Source organism: Lutzomyia longipalpis, chromosome 4, assembly GCF_024334085.1.
Source record: "Lutzomyia longipalpis isolate SR_M1_2022 chromosome 4, ASM2433408v1".
Taxonomy (NCBI): Eukaryota; Metazoa; Arthropoda; class Insecta; order Diptera; family Psychodidae; genus Lutzomyia; species Lutzomyia longipalpis.
The window spans coordinates 19555204-19577172 of NC_074710.1; the positions used below are offsets into that span (position 1 = coordinate 19555204).

General features: G+C 33.9%; 1 protein-coding gene across 1 annotated transcript; it reads right to left on the reverse strand.

The window, feature by feature from the left end:
- Positions 1-165: 165 nt before the first annotated feature.
- LOC129794671 (uncharacterized) lies at positions 166-21566 on the reverse strand. The gene is made up of 9 exons (XM_055835483.1): positions 21289-21566; positions 20893-20970; positions 13276-17141; positions 4640-4897; positions 4393-4577; positions 3155-3295; positions 2698-3078; positions 830-1336; positions 166-655 (listed from the first exon to the last, which is right to left on the reverse strand). Exons 3-9 carry the CDS (start codon positions 16949-16951, stop codon positions 581-583), a joined length of 5223 nt encoding a protein of 1740 aa, XP_055691458.1. The 5' UTR covers positions 16952-17141; positions 20893-20970; positions 21289-21566; the 3' UTR covers positions 166-580.
- Positions 21567-21969: the final 403 nt, after the last annotated feature.

The window sequence follows — 21969 nt, forward strand, 5'->3', positions numbered from 1 at the left end:
TAGCACGTTTCTGCTTCTCCATCTGAGCCGTTTTGAGACTAAAAGCCAATATCAAATCATCCGATTTTAAGCCATTATTGAATAATCCCGAATTTTCCGAAGATCCGAATAATTTCATTCAGATGAGCACCTCTTGTTACCAAACAAAAAAAATTATACAAATACTCATCTTTAAATTTTATTTTCTTTCTTTAAAAAATCATTTTATTTCACTGAGAAAAAAATTACAAAGACAATGAAATAAGTTTTATTTTTTAAATTCTAAAACTTTTCTTATTTTTTCTTCCTTCATTCACTTCTATAGGATTTTCCCTTAAATTTCATTTTCTTTCCCATCTTTTTACTTTTTGTTTTTGAGATTTCCACGTGAAAAATTCTTTTGTATTTCATTTTAATGCTAAAATGCAACTTCCAAGTCTGCAAAGAAATTTCTTTTTTTTTTCAAACGGAGATCTTCTGTTCTAAAATTCCTTTGATTTTTTTTAATTCAGTAATTTTTCCTTTTGTTAAGTAAATCTTTTTGTTTTTATTTGGAATTCCGAGGATTTGGAGCTGTTGTGGAAGCTTCTAAAACTGCTTTTTAGAAGCGAACTGCTACGTCTCCATCGACGAGCATTTCAATCTCAACCCATCCCTGACGGACATTCCGGAAGAGCTGCAATAGAAGAAAAAGAAAAGATTTATAATTTAGCAATTTATTATTTTATTCAAACTTAACCCTTTCGCGTTCTTTTAATTGTTTTTCCAATTTCCAAAGAAGACACGAAAGGGTTAAAGATTTTTTTAAAAGACTTTTCTGAATCCCAAATTCAACCCATTAAACACTCACCTCTTCGAGCCATGAATCCTCCGCAAGGAGTTCATTGAGAATGGTCGTACTGGTTTTGCCTGGCTCCTGCGTGCCCCGCTCTTGTACCTTCTGCGTGCACGCCATGAAGAGTGAGTACTTCTGATGACTCAGCCGATGGTGCATCCGCAGATTCTCATTGCATGCCCCACACAGGGTGAAGTCGCGCTCATACGAGACACCCGGTTGGAAATCACGCGCCGTCATTGTGACGGGATTGTACAGCTGGCCGGCGAAGCGAATGTGAACAGCAGCCACGGCACGCAGGCAGCTCGTGCACGCCATCTGCGGTGGGTAGTTGGGGCCCAATTGGAGGACATCGTACTGCGGCCACGTCTCAACGGCCGAATGGAAATTCCGCGAAATCGGTCGGGCCGTTCGAAGGCGCGTCCGAAGACCCTCAATGAGGCTGTCAATGGTCCTCACACTTCCCAGGAAGTATTCATCATTCTCCTGAATGATCTCCGTGAGGAAGTTCGGATCGAGGGCCTGCAGGAAGGAAAGAAATTTTTTAGGGTGAAATTCACCTGAGTTTTCTTTTGAAACTATGTAATAGATTCGAAGTTTCTTTAGGCTAGGTTAGCTTTTCTTTAATCATGTTTTACCTTTATTGATCTAAGCCTATTTTTTCGTTAAGTTTATCCTAAACTAAGTTTAAGTCCTTGTTTTAGGTTAGCTTTAGTTTTTAAGCTAGGTCTACATTTTCTCGGTCAAATCTAAGCTTTTATTTTATCCGAGTCTAAGTTTTCTTAAATAGAATAGAATAGAATAGAATAGTTTTCTTAAATCAGGCTTCTAAACTTAGGCTTTAAGTGTTTTTTCGAAAATTTGACTTAAGCCTAGCCAGAGTAAAAAAAATAAAATTTTTAATTATCTAAAATTACGTCTAAATTTTTATTTAATTCAGCCCAAGTATTTTTGAGACTGCGCTTTTAAGTGTTATAAAACCAGTCTTTAGTTTTGTTATGCTAGGCCTAAGTTTTTAAGCTAAGTTTATGAATTTTAAATCCGGTCTGTTTTGTAATCAAAGCTTAAATATTTTTTAAAGCTAAACAAAGTTTTGGTTAATCAGACTTAAGATTATTTTAAGCTAGGCCTAAGTTATTTTTTTTCAATTCATGCCTATGTTTTCAGATCAGGCCTAAGTTTATTAAACAAAGCCTAAGTTTTTTTTTTACATAGGCTTAAGTTGTTTTAGAAAGCTGGGCCTAAGTTTTCTAAAGTTTATTTTAAGCTAGGACTAAGATTTTCTTTATTCCAGACATAAATCTTATTTATAACCTAAGCCTAAGTTTTTTTTTAAGTTTAAGTGTTGTTAAGTGTTGTGTGTAAAAGTCTTTCGATTTCTTAAAGTTAGGCCTAGATTTCCTTAAACTAGGCTTTAGTTTTTCTCAAAACTTAGCCTACCATGTAAGTTTTTTTTTAATCTAAACTATGTTCTTAGCCATAATTAAGCTTTTGTTTAATTAAATCTGTGAGTAAATTTGTTGAGCTAGGTTTAAGTTTTTTTTTTAATCAGGCTATAGATTTTTAGGTTATGCTTGAATCTTTAGGTTGGGCCTAATTTTTAAAGTCAAACTTTAAGGTTTTAGGCTGATTTTAAATTGTTTAAGGTCAGTTTTTTTTTTTAAGATTAAATCAAGCTATATTGGATCTGAATGCATTATTAGATGATTTTTACGATTATCGATTTTAGAAAGCTTGACCAAAAAGGACTAAATTTTGACTTAAGAAACGGCCTAAAACTGATTTAATTTAACCCTTTATTGATGTTTCCCTTTTAGAAAGAGAGAGACAGAGAGAGAGAGAAAAGGAATAAAACAGGTGAGAAGAATGATTTTTGGACCAACCTGTGAAATGAGTGTTTGAATGTAGATCTCAAAATGTTCCTGATACACCAATTTCTCCTGCATTAGTCGCTCAAAGGGTGTCATTGGGGCGGTCGGTACGGAGGCTTGTGCCATAACTTCCGGTCCAAGATCCACAAGAGGCGCCGCAGCGGGTTGCGGAATGACTCCTACTGCTCCCTGCGTGGTGGGATTCTCCCGAATAACCCCCTGATGGCTCGTCGATTGACTCTCCTGCATTTGTGGCTTCACCGGCGACGGAACCCCATCGCGTATCCATTCCACAAGATTATTCTGACGCGTACGGAAGTCAGCTGTATTCTGAATTGTTGCCACTTTGATCACCCTGTAGTTCCCATGGGAATCCGGAAGCAAAGCAGCAAACTTATTCCGAAAAAAAATCATTTTTTTTTTTAAATATTTTAAAAAGAAACTTTCAAGGGAAGAAAAAAAAACTCACCACAGACTCATTGCGATAGACAATCTTTCCCGCCTTGAGGATTGGTTCGTACTTCTCCAGTAAATTCTTCCCATCAACACGCCACAATTTTGGCCATTCATGCGTCACTTCGTCCTGAATATTCACAAGAAACTGCCCAATCTGCATGAAGGGAGAAGAAGAATAAAAAAGAAGTTTCAGCAACAAAAGAATGAAAAAAAAAACTGAGAGAAGTTCTGCAGCATTTTCCATTCATCCTCTATTCATTCAATCATTCATTCATTCATTTAATAAATGAAAAATAAAATCATTGAGGAGTGTGGGAGGCAGCTGAAGCTATTCAGCATTGAAAAAGAATGTTATTTCGTCTCTCTGAAAAGCAGAGAAAGTTTGAAAAAAATAATTGAAAAAAAGCTCATTGAATGAATAGAAAAGGTAGAACGTGGTGCGGTTTAGGGGTCTTTCAATATAATATTTAACCCTGATATGCCCAGAATGATTTTTACACGTCAGGAGCGTAGCTAGGGAGGGATACTGGATATCTAAATAGCCTCTAAAGGTCCAAGAAGTTTAGCCTCTTTCAAGAAAAAAATTTATTTTAGTGCAAAAAAGAGCATTAAAAAAAAGGGAATTTTGAAACGTTAGAAAATACGTAAAACGTCATGAAAAAATCATACGTTAAAATAGAACGGTTAGATGTCAAAAATATCAATAAAATGCTAATAAATAAGAAACGTCAAAGTGAGAACAAACAACTTCAAACGTTAAGAAAATGAATTGAGTTTTAAGTGACGTGGGATCAACGTTGAAAATGTATCAAACGTTAGAAAAAAACGTTATATGTTGAAATAAATGTCAAATGTTAGAAGAAACGGTAAACATTAAACAAAAACTTGATCTTCCTAAACTTTTAATTTAAAATCAGTATAAAAATTAAAATAAAACAATTTTAATGCTTCTTTAAGTCTTTCTAATTTCTTTTTTTATGTTTAAAAATTTCCAAAACTATTTGATTTATTTTTTTAATTTTTCCATAAAATATTTTTGAATTTATTTCTCTCACAATTTTATTGATTTTAATAAATTAATTAATTCATTGAAACCCATAAAAAATAATTTCCCTCAACTTGAACACCTTGATTGGGACATCCTGTCCTCAAATTCCTTTTTTTTCCTCAAATTCCTCTCAAACATTAATCACAAAAAAAATCACTCAAATTAATTTAAAAAGAAAATAAAAGAAATTAATTTCCACCAACCTTGAATCCTTCGTGATTTTGTGGTGTCTTTTGCTGCTGCATTGGCTGCACTTGGGGCACCTTTTGAGGGAGATTTTCGTGCATCTGAATAACGGATTCCTTGCCCATTGTTGCCTCCATATCCAAACTGATCACCTCCTCCTGAACATTCCCACGCATTGGCAGGAATTCCCCTTCTTGTGTCCCTTCAATGAGAATCATTTTCATCATCAAAGGATTTTTTTTCTTTCATTTTTTCTTTTATTACCTCCTTGAGACATTTTTCGCATCCTCGTGCGTGCATCACGTGGTTTCTTCAGCTTCTTCCGCCCCTTGTCCCACTCCTCGTCATCTTCATCCACTTCGGGTGTCCACACGGGATCTGTGTCGGAATCCTGAAATTCCGCCGGCTCTTCATCGGACGCCGCACCGGCAAAATCTTCCGTATCAATGGACATGTTGAGGAGCTGAAGGACACTACGCCCCTTTGCCTTCCGGTGCGACATTTCACGACGCAGTGGCACTTCTGTGTAGTGTAGGAGCCCCCCCAAAACCCCACCCCCCGTGCCCATTTTATTTCCCAGAGAATGAGGAGAAAGTTGACAAAAGGGTGGGAAAATGATATGAGAGAGAGAGAGAGAGAAAATGTTTTATTTCAATAGCAAAGGGAACAATGGAAGGACAATAGCAGCAGGAAAATTTGAATGGGAGAAAGGAAAATGAATAGGAGGTGATGACAAAAAAGAAAAGAAGTTGAGATTAATAAAATGTGAGATCCTCTTGTGAAATTCTTTCTCATATTTTGTTTTACGGCAAAGACGGTGAAGATTTTCTCTTTCATTCTATCGTTACTTTGAATTATTTTTTTTTAATTATTTAAGGGGGATTTTCTTCTCAATTTCTGTTAAAAAAATATGAAAAAAAAATTTTTGACAGTAGATTATTGACAGATGATTAAATTATCTGTCATTTTGACAAGTACCATTTGAGTAAATGTCAATTTAACAGATGAAATTGCTGTCAAAAATCTTCTGTTAAAATCATTCTACTTCATTCCATTTTTAACAGAACAAGAATATTTTTCATACGATGTTAAAATGATTTTCCTTGAAATTCTGTTTAAAAATGAATATAGAAGCTCTGAAACGTCAAAAGAAAATTTTGACAGATTTGTCAATCCTTGAAGTGTCTTAAAAAAATAAAATTTCCAGAAAAATGGGAAAATACTTAGCTAGGAGATTCAGTAATTAACTTCAAAGCTTTCTTCTGATCTCATTACTTGTTTGGCAGAAAGATGATCCTAATTTGACGTTTGCTTTGTCATTTAATCTGTCGAAAAAATCAGTTAACTCTTCTGTGAAAAACAATTTTTCATTGAGAGTTTTCTCATTGTTAAAAAAAATATATATTAGCATGTATAATGAGATCAGAGCTTTGACATTTCTTTCTGTCACTTTTAACATTTTCTGCTGTCAATTACACAAATAATCTCCTGACTAAAATGGTCCAAACCATATTGGTGATGTTTATGCAATCCAAAGCGATATCATTCCTTAAAAAAAAAAATACAAAATGGTCATAATTTGTTTCTATTAGTTAAATCCTTTCTGTCAGTTTTGTTTTATTTTAGTAGCTGATTTAACAATTTCAAATTTGATAAAGATCAATTTTTTAAATTTTTTAATTCAATTTGATTTTTTATCAAAACGTATCAAATCGAATGAAATATTATTTATTGCGACGAATTGTCAAAATTTATTTGTTAAATTGAATTTATTAGAATCTGTTCGCCAAACTGAATTTATCAAAATCGGTTTGTCAAATTGAGTTTATCGAGACTTGTTTGTTTAATAAAATTTATTCTAATCAATCTGTCAATTTTTTTTTTCAAACTTTTTCTGATGAATTCAATTTGCTTTCAAACGATCTGTCAAATTATTCACTCTAAAGTTTATCTGTCAAATTCAATTATTCAAAGTCCAACTGTCAATTTGATTTTATAAATCAGTTTGCCATAATTTCGCAACATTTTAAACCAATTCAATTGAATTCAAATCAATAAATTAAGTCTCTCAAATTATTTTTTTTCTTTTCAGCTCTGTCAAATTCAAACTGTCAAAATGACAGGTATTAGGGTTTTCTGCTTGTCACTTTGACAGTACAATTGAAAACTGAATCAGTTCAATTTTCAACGTTCTTATGGAATTTTTCCATTTGAATTTTAACGAAATTAAGTAAATCTGTCAGATGGCGTCAACTGTCAAAAAGATCAATATAGCGCCTCTTTTCCTATTAAGACCTGAAAAAAAATCTATGACCATTTTGTAAATAAATTTACATATTGAAATATAAAGAAAATCATTCTTTTCTTTAGTTCATGATTAGTTTGCAGTAAAGTCTATCCTGTGAAACTAACTTCAGAGAAGTCAGTTTTTTGGCCTTATTTAGTGACCAAGAAATCCTTGAAATTTCAGTTACTTGGTCACTGATTAAGACCCTTTAATTTACTTTTCTTTTCAAAAATTTGCTGCAAACTTTACATGAAAACATTCTTTTCTTTTTCTTACATAACATCATCACCAATATGACCTAACTCTAGGGTGCTACCGAGAAAGAAAGAGGATCATCACATTTCTTTTTTTTTTTTTTTTTAAATACTCTCTCATATCATTAAATTCATTTGAAATAAAGGAAATTCAACGCTGTGTCTGTAACAAAAATAAATTCGTTTTGTGGAGATTTTTAAAAATTTCTCATTCAGTTATATTGGTTTTTATTTTTCTTTTTTTTTGTAATATAATTTTCCTGATTTTTCAATTTTTTCTCACTTTCCTTCCTTAATATCATATAAGACGCTATTTTATTTATAATTATATTACTGCTTGTTTTTTTACTCACCATTTTTCACTTTTTTTTCATTCAACTTATTTGCAATTTCTAACCTGCTTTCAATGATTTTTTTTCTTTTTCTTGTGAGTTTTCTTTTTGCATCAACCATGTGTGTGGTGCTTTGTTTTTTGCAATTTCTATACAAAATATTTACATTTTTTCATTCATTTTGAAATTGTTGCTCAAAGTCAACAAAATTCATTTTGCTTCACATTAATTTTTATTTTTTTAACTTTTCAACTTTTTTTTTGTTTAAAAAAAACGTTCGTCTATCACTCATTAAATTTGAGAATTCTTCTCAATGTTCGTCCGTTTTTTTTTAAATCAATCTTGTGTACATAATTCACGAGTTTCTTCTTTAATTTTCTTCTCTATTCTAACCTCAATGAGATTACTTTTCAGTTTGTTTTTATTTAATTTTTTTTTCATCCAGCACGTCGTTTCAAATTATTAATTACATTTTTTTGTTATCTCATTTTATTTATTTCCTACTGAGAAGTTCTTTTATTTTCAATTTTCATTGTCCCTTAAAAAAATCTATTTACAAATTAATCTTTTTCACTCAAACTTCTTTCTTTCTCAAAAGTTTTTGAGGAAAAAGATTTTTTTTTTTATCTTTTAAATTAAAAAGGATTTTTTTCTTCACTATGTAAATTCCTAAAAATGAAAATTAATATCAGATTTTTCTATTTTACATTCACAATTTTTTATACACTTTTTTTTTCTTTTTAAATTTAATCTTTCAATACTTTTTTTTTCTTCCTCTCATGAATTCTTCAAAATTTCTTTTGAGAGATTTTTATCAAGCTATGAAAGATTTTTTCTCAAATTAAATTAAAAAAATAAACAAAAATTAACCACAATACTTTTAAGGTGAGATGACGGATTAGTTTTTCTTTTTTTTTTTTAATCATAAAATTTTGAAACAATTGAAAAAATATTTTTCAAGCTTCAAAATTCATTTATTTACTTTCAAATAAACAGAAATTAAATAAAAAAAATGTATAAAAAACTACTAAATTATATATTAAAAAAAAATTCTCTCCGCTTTCCTTACTATGTGATCTTTATCAACATTTTTAATTCATTTTTCTGTACAATAAGAAAATATATAATAATGTAAAAATAATTAAAAGAAAAATAAAAAATACTGCAACTAAAATGAGTTGATTTTCTTTTTCTATTCTTTTATTTAAATAAAAGAAATCTAAATGATATTTTTTTCACTGATTTTCTGTTATTTTTTTTTCTTTTCACAAATTCCTGTAACAAATTACATTAAATGTAAAATAAAAGTTTGTTCTAAAATTAGGATTAAATTAGTTTATAAGCAAACTAATATTATATTTCTTTTTCATTTTTAAATTATTTATTTGTTATCTCAATTTATAAATCCCACAGACTTTGCCCGGTAGCACCCGGCCCGCGAGTTAACCCATTCTTCACCCACAATTTTTATTATTTATTTTTGCTAAAAATCTTCCCTGGATTTGAAGGAAAATTCCTTTGCAAAAAAGTCGAAAAAAAATATCCAGAGTTTTGTGCAAGAAAATTGTTTTTTTTTAAGTTGTTCTTTTGCGTAAATTTAATGAGAAAAAAGAAACTAGTATGACATCACTAACCCTTTCTTTCTATGCTGTTGTACAAACAAAATACATAATTAGGCATTAATTTCCTATTTTTTTCTTCAATTTTTCACCTTGATTAACTTTTTTTTCTGCAAAATACTTTTATCATTAAATTATCTCAATTTACTATTTTACTATTAATAATTACATTTAATGGCACACAATGGCATTAGTTAGTCCCTTAAAAATTAATTAATTTTACTTAATCATTTTTCTTTATTAATTCAAAAAACTTATTTTCTATTTTCTTCAATTCAATTGAGATAAATCTTGGTGAGAGAAAATTTGCTTTCAAAGAATTTTTGGTGGAATTTAATTAAGAATTTTGCGTAACATTTTGAATGAATTTTATAAACTTCACTAAAATTCAAATTTTCATTGAAATTTTAAAAATTTCAAATTATTTTTCAAAAGTATTTATACACAGTTCAATAGAAAATCGAAGCACTTGCCCCCCACCCAGAAACGCTAAAAAGGAATTCTTTGGATTTCAGTAATAAACTTTAATTTCATTTAGGATGTTTGTAAATTTCATAAAATATCAGAATTTTATTTAAAATTTCATGAAGTGTATGATTTTTATTTCATCCGTATCACTGAAATTTTCAATAATTTCAGAAAGAAATTATTTGAAAATTTCCTGTTACTTTTATTTCATGATAAATATGAAATCTTGTTATTAAATCATTAATTAAAATTGTTATAAGTTTTCATTACACTGCAAAAAATTTTTTTTAATAAAATTTCATGAAATATGTTGAAATTTTCTGAAATTTTTGTGAAACTTTATTTTAAACACAAATTAAAAAAAAATAAAACTTGAAAGAAAATTTAAGATTCTAAATTAAACTTCACCAATAATTCTTTAAAAATGAAAGAAGATTAAAAAGTCTATCCCATCAAATACTATTGCAGATCCTTCGTTAAAAAACTTTCGTTTAATTTTCTGTCAAAGGGCTATTAAAACGGAAAATGTTGTAAAACTGGTGTAGGTATAAAAAATTTATTCTTTTTTTACTGTAGAAAAACGCGGAAGCAAACTTTGTATGAAGCACGTCAAATAATCTTAACGAACTAAACGAAGACAATATTTTTTTGTATTTTTTTATTATTTTGATTCAAAAATCTTACTAGCATTTTTTTAATGTAACTTTTAAGTATTATCGTGTCAAAAAACTTTCAAACACTTCAAAACAAAGCACTAAATACGTGTAAAATTCATGGAGATTTTTTCGTTAAGATTTTTCTTTCATTTATAAAGTTCTCAAATTTTCACGAAAAATGTTTTGTTTTCTATTTGACGAAATATTGCAACGTGCATTCCTACCAAAGCTATTTTAGTGCTCAAAAATACTCTAGGAGTTGATTTTGACGTAAGAACGAAACTGAACGAAGTCGAAGGACTCATTGGGGCGGAAATTAAAACAGTTTTTACTCCCAACCCATTATTAGTGTGAATGTCATACTAGTTAGGCCATTTAAATGATTTTTTACTTTAATAAAAAAAAATCTTTCGTTAAGTTTTATCGCATTTTTCTCATAAAACTTTTGTTTATTTCTTTGTAGTTTGAGTCCCTTTTTTTAATACAGTAATACAAGCCATTTTTGTTTGAATTTTTGTTTCATAAGGAATAGTGGATGAAAGGATCTTTCTGGGGGAGGAACGAATGAAGATAATTGTTCTTGTAAAGTACGCACAAATTAATGAGAGAATGAGAAAGAGAGAAAATATACATTACGGATGATAAATGAAGTGTAAAAAAAATCATATTGTTGTATACATAAATAATAAATAGAAGTGGAAAATATATAATAGTTTTTCATTGAAAAATTATGAGAAGTGTTCACTTTTTTTTTCTTACTGGGATTGAAAGATTTGAAATTTATATTTAAAAAAAAGAGAATCCTAAATAAGGAGGGAACTTCTTCTTCTTTCTAAATCCTTCACAAAACTTTCGCTTAGTTTGACGTGAAACTGACAGCTAAAGCCAATTGAAAGAAAAAAAAAAGGTTTTTAACAGTTTAATATTTCTTTTCTTTATTTGTTTTTACAAAAAGGCTTCAATCTTCATTTGGTAAATCCATATTTTTGCAGTGATTTGTGACATTTTTATTTTGAAAATTACCACAAGTATGAAATCGAAAAATTATTATTATGAAATTTTGAATCCCACATAATACGGAACATTGCTGTAAATAAAAATTAATTTTTAGATATTTTTTGAAGGCAAATGTGTTAGAATATGCTGTTAAATCTGTGACAGCTGTCATTTCTTTTCAGCTCTAGCTAACTTTAAACTTTGAACTGAAACTTTAATTTCTCATCATGAAGACAAATTTGATGAGAAAAAATGATTTCCATAAGGTTGAAATTGAAAATTTCAAGCATTGAATAACTTTGAATTTTGGATTACAACCCTTAAGACTTTTTTCTTGCAATATTGAAATTTTGAATTAAAAAATTGATTCTTTTTTTTAACAAATGAAATTTATGATTAAGTAGGTATGGAAACTTTCACTTTTTATCATCAGAATTCTTAGGGCTGAAATTTAAGTTATGAAATTATGAAAAAAAAGTTCTCATGTGCTTAATTTCAATTTTGAAACTATATTGAAATTAAAAAAAAAAAGAACTGTTACATATTTTAAACTTTAAGGTGTAGGATGTCAATAAAAAAAATTATGTTCAGTCACTGAATAACTTTAAAAAAAACTTCTTCAAGAAATGAAATTTTGAATTGAAAAATTGATTTTTTTTCTTTAGAAATTGCAATTTACGTTTAACCAAGAACATTTTCATCTAATAGTGAAATTTTGCATTGAAAGATTGAAATTTTCAGTATGTAATAAAATTTTCGGTAATAGTGGTTTTTGGTCACCTAATTAAGAAAATTTTTAATTTATCTGCTACAAAAATGTATTTTAGTTTTTAATAAATTCAATAATTCCAACAGTGGACCTAATGTTTCGCATTTTTTGTCAATCTTTATTTGCATTTTTTTATGTGATCCCAGTGGATATTGGGGTGTTTCCCTCGCGATTCTTCAATGTTTCTTTTATTCTCAACAAGATAAAATGAATCAAAAATTGTTCTGCGATAGAGGAAGTTTTTACATAGCCCGTGCATGAACTCCTTTTCTTCTCAATGTTCTAAAGAATTTTTTTTTATTTAACCCAGATTTGGCCTGGAAATTATTGAAATTTTCACGAAATATGTTTCCAAAGTCATCTAAAAGTCAATTCTTAATGAAATTTTTAGAAAATTCTTCTGATAAGATTCTAAAACTCTTCTTTTAACTGAATAATTTTATTAAAATAACCGATGATTAAAGGTTAAATTTCACTCTGATGAAACCAGATGATAGAACAAAAATAAAAATAGTTTTTGATTTATTTATTTTTTTATATTCAATCATTTACTTTTTGATTAAAATTTCAGTGAAAAAAACGTTTCAATTCAAAATTTCATTTTTTTTATATTATCTCGGGTTTCATCTGAAAGATGATTTCCCATTTCATTTTCTGAAGAAGTTTTTTAATGACATTTAGTGACTGAATATAAAATTTTAATATTTTAAACTAATATCTTAACCCTTTAAGGTTTTTTGGGTCATACGCTGACCCAAACGTGAAACATTTTATTTTTTCAATTATTTATTAATGTAATTGTTTTTCCATGTTACAAATGCATCAAATTCACGCATAAGGGGTCAAAGAAGACGTTCTGAGTGAGAAAAGTCCTCTAAAAAAATTCATAGAATAAAAATCGCGATAAAAGAGCGCATGTTTTAATGTTTTTATGTTTCACGTTGGACGTGAAAGGGTTAAAGTCTAAAATATTTTTAAAATGTTTTTTTTTTAAATTTCAATATAAAGTTTCAAAATTAAAATGAATCTCTTGAGAACTTTTTTTTTATCAATGCATAACTTTTAAAGTCTTGATGATTAAGAGTGAAAGTTTCAGTACTAAATCGTAACATTTCAATTCTTAAAGAAAAAAATCAATTTTTTAATTCAAAATTTCAATATTGCAAGAAAAAAAAGTCATCATGTTTTCAAGTGACAAATCTGGATTAACTAATCCACTAAATAAAGCAGATTTACCCTTTTTAAAATGAAATGAACGTTTCAACGTCAAACCAACACGAAAGGAAGGATATTTTTCCTTTGAAACTTTTCCCATTTGTGCTGTCTCTCTTTTTTTCACAATCAAATGTTTGTTTTTGTGTGATAGAGAAAGAAAGATATAAATAAGGATTATTTGTTTGAGAGAAAAATAAGACAGAGAGAGAGAGAGAATTTTCTTCATCCCCAATCACAACACTGTTGTGTGGTGATCTTCACCATCTTTGCCGTCTTAAATGTAAATCAAAGAAGTTAAACGCACCTTCATCTGGTTGCTGATAGTATGTCTGCTGCATCATCTGTGGCGGTGGCTGTGGGTGATGATGATGCGGATGAGGATGGAGGGGGAGGTGTGGGGGTGCTGTAGCTTGCAAAACACTCGGACTCGGTTGGAGTGTTGTCTGAAGGGGATTTGCGGGAATTTGCGGCGGCGGCGGCGGCGCAACTTGCTGCTGTAGTCGCGTCTTTTTAGCCACATCCTTCCCATCTGCACTCTTCTCAATGCCCCCCTTTGCCTGCTTAGCCGTGCGCTCATTCACGTCATCATCGTATTTGCGCTTTGTGGAATTATTCCGTGATTGCTGATAGTAGTTCCTCCCATCATCCAGTTCGGCCGCCGTTTGTGCTTGACCTGGATGAATTATCTGTTGGGAGTGTATATTGACACCATTGCTTATTTGCTGTTGTTGCTGCTGATTGTATGGCGTTGTTGTGCTTTTTGACGTTGTTGTCGTTTGACTCGTAGCCGCCGCCGCCGCTGTACTCGTGGCCGCCGTTCTCGACCACGTCGCCTTGCGCCCACCACGACTTGCCGGTGGTGGCGAGGTGTCGCGTTCACCTTGCAAAAACTTCAAATATGACCCCATAAACCCCGAACCAACACCCTTTGGCAGATTGTACTTCTTCTCCGCAATTGACTTTGCAATACTTTGCTCCTCATGCTGTTGCTGCTGCTGCTGTTGCGGTGGCTGCTGTGCACCCATTGCGGCATTCCCACCTCCTAAATGTTGCTGATGCGTTGTTGCAGCAGCACCACCACCACCACGTTCTGCAAGAAATCCAAGTTCTTCCTCTATATTCGGTACAACAACTTTCGGTGGCTCGTCTTCGCCGCGCACATCGTGGCTATTGCAATTTGTCCCTAAACTACTATTTGTATTACTATTAACATTATTTGCATTACTACTACTATGGGATTCAATTGACGGATGTTGATACAAATCAACATTCCCCGTTGTTGCTGCATACGCATCATTCGCAAAGTCCCCATGATGCCCCGCAGTATGGGCAGCAGCTAGATGGAAGGCAGGGAAGTAGGGAAGGGGTGGACCATGGGGTACCATTAGTGTTTGTGCTGCTGCCTGCCCAAACGTTCCTTGAGCCGTAAAGGCCCCCCCTGTACTCGGGGCAAAAATCTTCGGTGGTGGCGGTGGTAATGGATTCCATCGTTCAAGATCCAAATACGACGCACCACCGCCGCCATTTTGATGCTGTTGTTGCTGCTGCTGCAACTGGCCATTTTGTCCACGTTGTCCGGGTGTTGAACTATGCGCCGGTGGTGGTTGTCGTGTTGCAGCTGCTGCATAATACGCGTCCTCCTGTTGTTCCTCCTTCTCATCCGTCTTCTCTGCCACCACCTTTCGCCCCCGACGCTTTGTTGTCGTTCCCGTTGTTGTTGTGCTCTTTGCATCAACATTCCGTTGCTCCGATCCCTGCGGCACATCTGTCTGTTGCAATGCACGCACAATACTCATTGGATCACCACGTGAATTACTGAGATCCTGCAAAATTGTTATTCCACTATTTGAAGGAGGTTGTTGTTGTTGTTGTTGTTCAAAAGCAGACTGTTGTTGAACATTAAGTTGTCCACGTTCCTGTTGAACAACGTAAGTACTCCGTGCTTGCTGAGATTGTCTCCCAGATCGCTCGGGCTGTTCCCAACAATTCTGCCCGCTAGACTGTTGTACAGGTGTTGCACGATCCTGCGCATAGCGCGTAGCATCGGCAACAGCACGCGTTATAACGGACGAATAGGCAACCTGATTGGGAATTGAGTTTGCTCGTGAAATGGTGACATCGAGCGGACTCTGCGGTGGTTGATGGTAATGCTGCTCAGTCTGTGGGGATGACATGGAATTCATGGGGGAATTGTACATGGGATATGTGGCTGGACTTGCATGACTCGATGCCATTTGCGGGGATGCCTGTGAATGCGTTGTTGGAGTCTGCTGCGGACTCGGTCGACGTTCATTTGAACTTGACGATGAATACTGCGCTACATCGGAGCTACTACTACTTCCCGTCCCACCCGTACTCCCCCCACCACTACCAACGCCACCACCTTTCCCCACAACCCGCGTAAAACTCACTTCATCGGGTTTTGGTTGATAGTGCGACTGCGGTTGTCGATAAGGGGGTGTTACCTGATGAAAGGTTGTCGTCTGTTGCCCAGCGGCGGGGGAATGCCGATTATTGGGCGACGATTTCCCAACAACAGCCGACGTTGCGGTATATGAATTTGCGGGTATTCTATCGGGTAAACTATAACTTATCGGTGAGGATTGTGGTGGTGGTTCCACCACAACATTCCTCTCACCATTTGTCTCCGCATAGACCTTCGTTTGGGCCTTTGTTTGCATTGATTGCGTCTTACCGAGATGCTGTGGCTGCAAATACTGCTGCCTTGCTTTATTTTTCGTCGTTGCAGGTTGATGGGTTACAGATTGATTGGGGTTTGTGGATGTTGTGGAATGACCAGATGATGAGCTAACACTAGTATTACCGTTATTATTTAAAAGAGTTGTTGGGATTGTTGGGATTGTCGCAAGGATACGATAATCTTTGGATGGTGACATGGGACTCGCACTTACAATAACACACGACTGCTGGATACTATTATTAAGCGAAGACGAACTACTTGAACTTGACTTACTTCCCGTATTTGTCCCACTACTGCTATACTCCTGCTGTGACGTACTCGTTGTCTTCTGACTCACCGGATACGCTGACAGGCTCTCCGCTGCAGCTGCTGCGGCTGCTGCTGCTGCTGCCACACCATACCCCGCTGGGACACCTTGATAGAAATTCGTAGCTGTTGTCAATTTATTTGACGCTATGGCGGCTGCACTACTAATTTGCGGTGATCCCGAACGTACAGCAGCCGCTGCGGCGGCTACTTTATTGGCCGCAGCAACGGCAGCATTGGCGGCCAGCTGGGAATTTATATGATACAATGATTGAGCAGCAATGTGGGCGTTGAAGTTGTCATAAACGGATGCAGCTGCTGTTGCGGGATTCCCCGAACCACCAGCTCCTGCCGTCTTTGTCCCACCGCCTCCGCCGCTTCCTCCACCAGGACTCGACGGGACATTCTCATGCGGAAGGATCCCAAAGGGGCTCGGCAATTGATTGCCACCACCTTGCCACGCTATGGCCGCCCCGGCGCCACTTCCCGCACCGGCACCACTCCCCGCAGAACTCTGCCCACTCGCTCCGCTCCCACTTCCACCAGCTTGCTCAAAGAATGCCGACGACTGCGGTTGATGATGTGCCGCTGCCGGGGAGGCGTACTCCCCTTCGGGCTTTGCCACAACAGCCGCCTGTGCCAGCGCCTGTCGATGCTGCGCATTTATCGTTGAGCTGTAGTGTGCTGGCTTCGGGTTTGGATGATGCAAAAACGGCGAAAAGACCGAATCATACCCAACTGTAGGTGGTGACAGGAATCCACCTGCATACGCGGACGTAGCTGACGTCCCGAGACTCGTTGTATGCGCTGCCTGTGCCAGAAGCTGTGACGTCGTCGCTGGGGCACCAACACTCGCATTATTGGCCGCAGCCGCTGTGGCGAGATGATGATGAAAGTCCCCACTTGTGGCACCACTGGCTGCTCCAGCTGCCAGCCGGTTGTACGTATAGGACCACGGTCCCACCGGGTCCATGACTTTTAACGTCTTTCTGACTCTTCTGTGTAGCTCCTCCTTCCCCTTTCAGGTGAATCAAATATAACACACCTGATTCAAAATTCTTCTCAGATTTTTAAGGTTTTTTTCTTCTTCTTTTGATTTCTTCAACTCCTTTCAAAAGTTTTGCCAACTAACGTTCATTCAGCCAAATGACCGCATTTTTGCACTGAAACAATCAAAGAAAAATATTCTTTTTAATTTTTTTTTCAATTTGAAAATTAAATGAAATTGTGAAGAAAAAGTCTGCAGAAGAATTAATAGATTTTCTTTTTTTTTAAGTTTTCAAGAAGTTCAAAGTTTTGTTGAAATTTCCTTCAATTAAATCTAATTCCATTAAGGTGTAGTAAAATAGGAGTCCTATAAAAATACTAACCGAGCTGGCATATACTTTGCTGATCTAAATAAAATATATCTAATAATAATAATACTTTGCTGGCATTTGGCATTGAATCTGTGCAAATTAACTATGTTTTAACATTCAAATATTTGAAACTTGTAACAATAAATTGAACTTTAACGTAACTTTGAAGGGGTTGTTTTCATATTTACTTGAACAAAAGAATATTTCTATTTTTTTTTAAAATAGTTTTATACGTTACACGTCATATAAAAAAATATAGGTATACGTGTATTATGATCCTTCTAAACGTGTTTATATTTTATTTATTATTCAATAATAAAAGAATTAAAAATCACTTAAAATTCTGATACATTTTAAATATTTATTTTGAATTAATAATAAACTTTAAAAAATAGACTATAAAAATTAAGGGAATTTCATTGCGTTGTGTTAATTTTTTTTACCAAAGAAAATGTTTCATTTTGATTTAAGTTAAACCCGTTTAAAAAATTTTAATTATAAAAGATCAATAAATTTTAATACTAAAATAAATCGTTAAAATTGTTATTAAAAATTTAATTATTTCAGTAAAAATTATATTTTACTAATTATTTATGAAGCCCAATAAAATTAACCATTCAATATAATTCTCAGTTTACAATTTATTGGAATAATAAAATTATCAATTTACTATGAAATTGCATTTAATCCTTTGTTTTTATTTTATTTTATTAAATGAATTTAATTAAATATCTACATGATTCTCTTTTCAATGAAATGAAATTCATTTCTCAATTGATTTCCCAAAATTATAAACATTTTGATGATGTTTTTTTTTCTGTGCGCCAGTTTTAGTAAAGTTTTCAATTGTTAGAAGAATAAAATACATTTTTGCAAAAAAAAATTAGGTAATCTCTCATTCAATTCTTTGGGATTTTCCTTAAATCAAAACTCAATTTAAAAGAAAAATCTTATAACGGGATAAGAGAAAATGTAGTTCCATTAAATAAACCTATATTAAATGGTAAGAATTTTCTATTGAGAATTCTTACCCTCTTCTTGAAAGAACTAAGTAAAATCCTCTTTTAGCATTAAGCTTGAGTTTAAATCCCTAATAAAAGTCGATTAATGTAAAATATTTTTACGCAGAATTTAACTTTAAACCCCTATCTAGTCATTAATTAGACAAATTTTTCGGGGAAAATATTAAAAATTTGTATGGGAAATATTTTATGGAGCAGTAAGGAGATACAAATTTAAAAAATCGCATTAGATGCTTTAAAAAACAATCAGAACCATGGTTTAACACTTTAGTAAGTGATAGAGGGGTGAAAATAATTTTAGGGGCGATAATCCATATAACTCAAGCAACTTATAAGTCTTTTCAACTACTAGACCGAATTTCATAAGGATCAACCTAGCCGTTTATAAGAAGTTAATTTGCCAAGGTTAAACATACTTTTGTTTATGTTTTAATGCTTAATCTATGAACTTTTATCTAATTAAGCTTTGAAAGGTACTTTAGAGACCCTAAATTAGGGTTAGATAGGAGATGCTTTCCCATCATCATCACATAAAAAAATCATTAAATTAATCAACATTTCCACCTTTTTGGCCTTATTTACCTATACTTTGGATCTTAAGAAAATACCATTTAAGACTGATCAAGACTGTCAAGAAAGATGCAATTCCATCGAAGTTTATTTATTTTCTTATTTGATGGAATGGCCATATCATGTTCTGCAATTTATTTTTAAAAATCAACCCAATTTTCCAGACTAGAAGATAACGAATTTCCTAAAGCAGAAGACTGTGAAATACTTCAAATAAAGAAATAGAGGTAGTTAATTATAAAAAACGAGGTAAATTGTCGCTTCGCTCCAATTTACCTCGCCCCGCTTCGCGGGGATTTGTTGCGCTTCGCGCAAATTTTTAGAAGAGAAGAAATTTGTGACGAATTGAAATAGATTTAATGAAATATTTACTCGTTGGTAAAAACCGCCTGGTATCAGTAGTCTCTGTACCAAATTTCATCACGATCGGACAAACGGTGTAGAAATGCATAGCTGTACAGGAACGAAATCCTTTCTTTATTATATAGAAGATGGGCCACGCAAAAACCTCCAACAGATATTTCAAAGAGAAAAAGTGAATTTCGCACAACATTTATGGCGCCGAATTCAAAAAGTAGTCAAAAAATCGTGATTTTTATATGGGGGCTATGTGAAGGGGGGCTCTGGGGGGAAAATGAATGCCGTTGGTAACAATCGCCTGGTATCAGGAGTCTCTGTACCAAATTTCATCACGATCGGACAAACGGTGTAGATTTGTATAGCTGTACAGGAACGAAATCCTTTCTTTATTATATAGATTAAATTAAGAAGCACCAGGATCTCTATTTAAAAGGTTTATCTGATAATAAACACTTTCTTATTTCTTTCTTGAAACTACTTCTCATAGGAACTTGGACAATAAAGTGCCTGTGATCCTTGAAATTCTCGATTTTACTTCAGAGAGTAATTTCTTAAAAATTTCCGTTAAGGAAATGATGAAGACACAAAGAAATCTATCACAATCTTTAAGCATATTATTTACCCTTTTTTTTTAAACTTTTTTCTTTAGAGAAGGCGTTGACATGTGTTCTAACAAGGATAGGTAAGCCTGAAAAGAAGATCATTGAGACAGCAGCATAAATCTTCTAATAGAAAGTATTCAAATTTTGATGCTTTCTTCCTAGATAAGAAGTAAACAAAAATATATTCCACACTAAAGGCCATTCTTTCAAACATTAACAGCTTCAGAGAGCGTTGAGTAGTTGTCAAGGAAATGAATTCTGTAAAAGATTTCAGGCTAGTGAAGCTAGAAAAAAAATTTCTGAAAGAGGCCTTAGAACTTCAGGAAAAATTCTGAAGAAATCCCGACAAAAAGCTTAAAAAAAATCTTTTTCCTTGACCAGACTTTTTTTTTTTCAATTTAATGAATCCTTCTTGAGACGTTAAGAATTGTTCTGCAGTTTTCTGCAGGAAATCAGTACCTAAGTTTTGGTGGATAGTAAAATAAGGAATAGGACTGTTAGATATATTATCTTATTTATTTTTTTTTTTAATATTTTGTTTATCACACAAATACTTTAACATTTTGCACTTTACAGGATTTTTTTTCTTTAAGAAATTCATCAAAACATTCTTTGAAAATGAATTTTGAAGGATTATTTTTTTTCCATTAATTGTGCATAATCTCCTTTTTTTTCCTTTCGAATTTTAACGACCGCCACTGGCCGCGGATTAACATTCCCAAGACCACCGTGCATAATGTCCTTTTCATTTGGAAAACATTGTGAAAAAAAAGAAATTCCTTGAAAGTCCTTGACCTCTAAAACCTCCAATTTTCAAAGAAAATCTTCAGGAAATCTTCCTTTAATCCCTCTGCAGACTCCTCTTTTACAGAGCGGAAGATTTTGTCATTTATAGAAGAGAATTCTTTTGAGAAAACCCCAGCTATCCGGGGAAAGCCTCCCTTTGTGTGTAACATAACCTCAAAACAATGTTGCCCGGAGATTTTTCATTCTGCGACTCACCTCGTTTTTTTTCAGCGCTTCTCCTGCCGCTCTGGCAGTTCTGGGGCCACGCGTGGGCCTCCACACCACTCCGTCAATCTGCAAAGAACCCCAAAACACCGCATTAGTGATCATTCCACAACTGGGGGGTGCTACAGAAGCGGGGCGTTTGCGGGATGAATTTCTCCCGGAGGGAAAAAAAACTTCAACACAATGACAAACAACCTCGGATTTACGCAATAAAACAAAACTTTTCTCCACATTCGCATTCACCCACATTTTCCTCCTCCCCCACGCACCGGCCCCAAGCTGCCTCCCGTGGGGACCTGCCTTGTACTGGGGAGCCCCTACGTGTAGCTACAACACCCCCCGCGAGAAGCTTCTTTGAGTTTTTTTTGTGTGTTTCAACCTCCTTACCCTTTGTAAGCAACTCCACAATCGACAATTTTTCTTTTTTGGGGCTCTCTCGGCGCTGTGTCGCACGTCTTTTCACCCCAATCCCACACGTTTGGCGCCAAAAAACAATGCACAATCCCTTCTCTGGGGGTTCTTTGAGTCTTTTTGGGCACTTTCAGCTCACAAATTGCACATTATCGATACTTTTTCACACAACAAAAGCTCGAATAAACACCTCGAATCACTCCAAGTTTACGAACGCCATCTTGTTTGGCGATGCTAGCGCCATCATTATTGCGCGGGCTTTCGACAACTTATCGATACACACCATGAAGTTTGCTGCATTAGTATGTATTTTTCGCGAATTAGTTTGTCCCAAATAATAAAAATTGAATTTTAACGATTTTTTTTCTCTTGTTTTTCCAAAAATGCGATTTTTCTGGTGTTTCTCGCAAATTTTTGGCATAAAATGCATTTTTGGGACTCCTGTGGCACTTACGGGTGCTCCCGCGGCCCCGGGGAGCCGCTCTGTGTGGAAATTATGGCCCGCGGAAGTTTTGACGGTTGGGGATTTTACACGACTCCGTTTTCCCGGAAATGGATTTTCGTGAATTTTGGATTTTTTTTATGCGAATCGACACGGCGTCGCTTCCTGGTCACAAAAACCCGACTTTCCCATGAAAATTCGGCGGAAAACGCGAG

Bases quoted from the DNA above. Each gene is read 5' to 3' on its own strand.
- LOC129794671 (XM_055835483.1), bottom strand. From the start codon at position 16,951: ATGGACCCGGTGGGACCGTGGTCCTATACGTACAACCGGCTGGCAGCT. The intron at 3,079-3,154 runs GTGAGTTTTTTT...TTTCGGAATAAG, and splicing joins TCTATCGCAATGAGTCTGTG to TTTGCTGCTTTGCTTCCGGA. The intron at 1,337-2,697 runs GTTGGTCCAAAA...TCCTTCCTGCAG, and splicing joins TTCAAACACTCATTTCACAG to GCCCTCGATCCGAACTTCCT.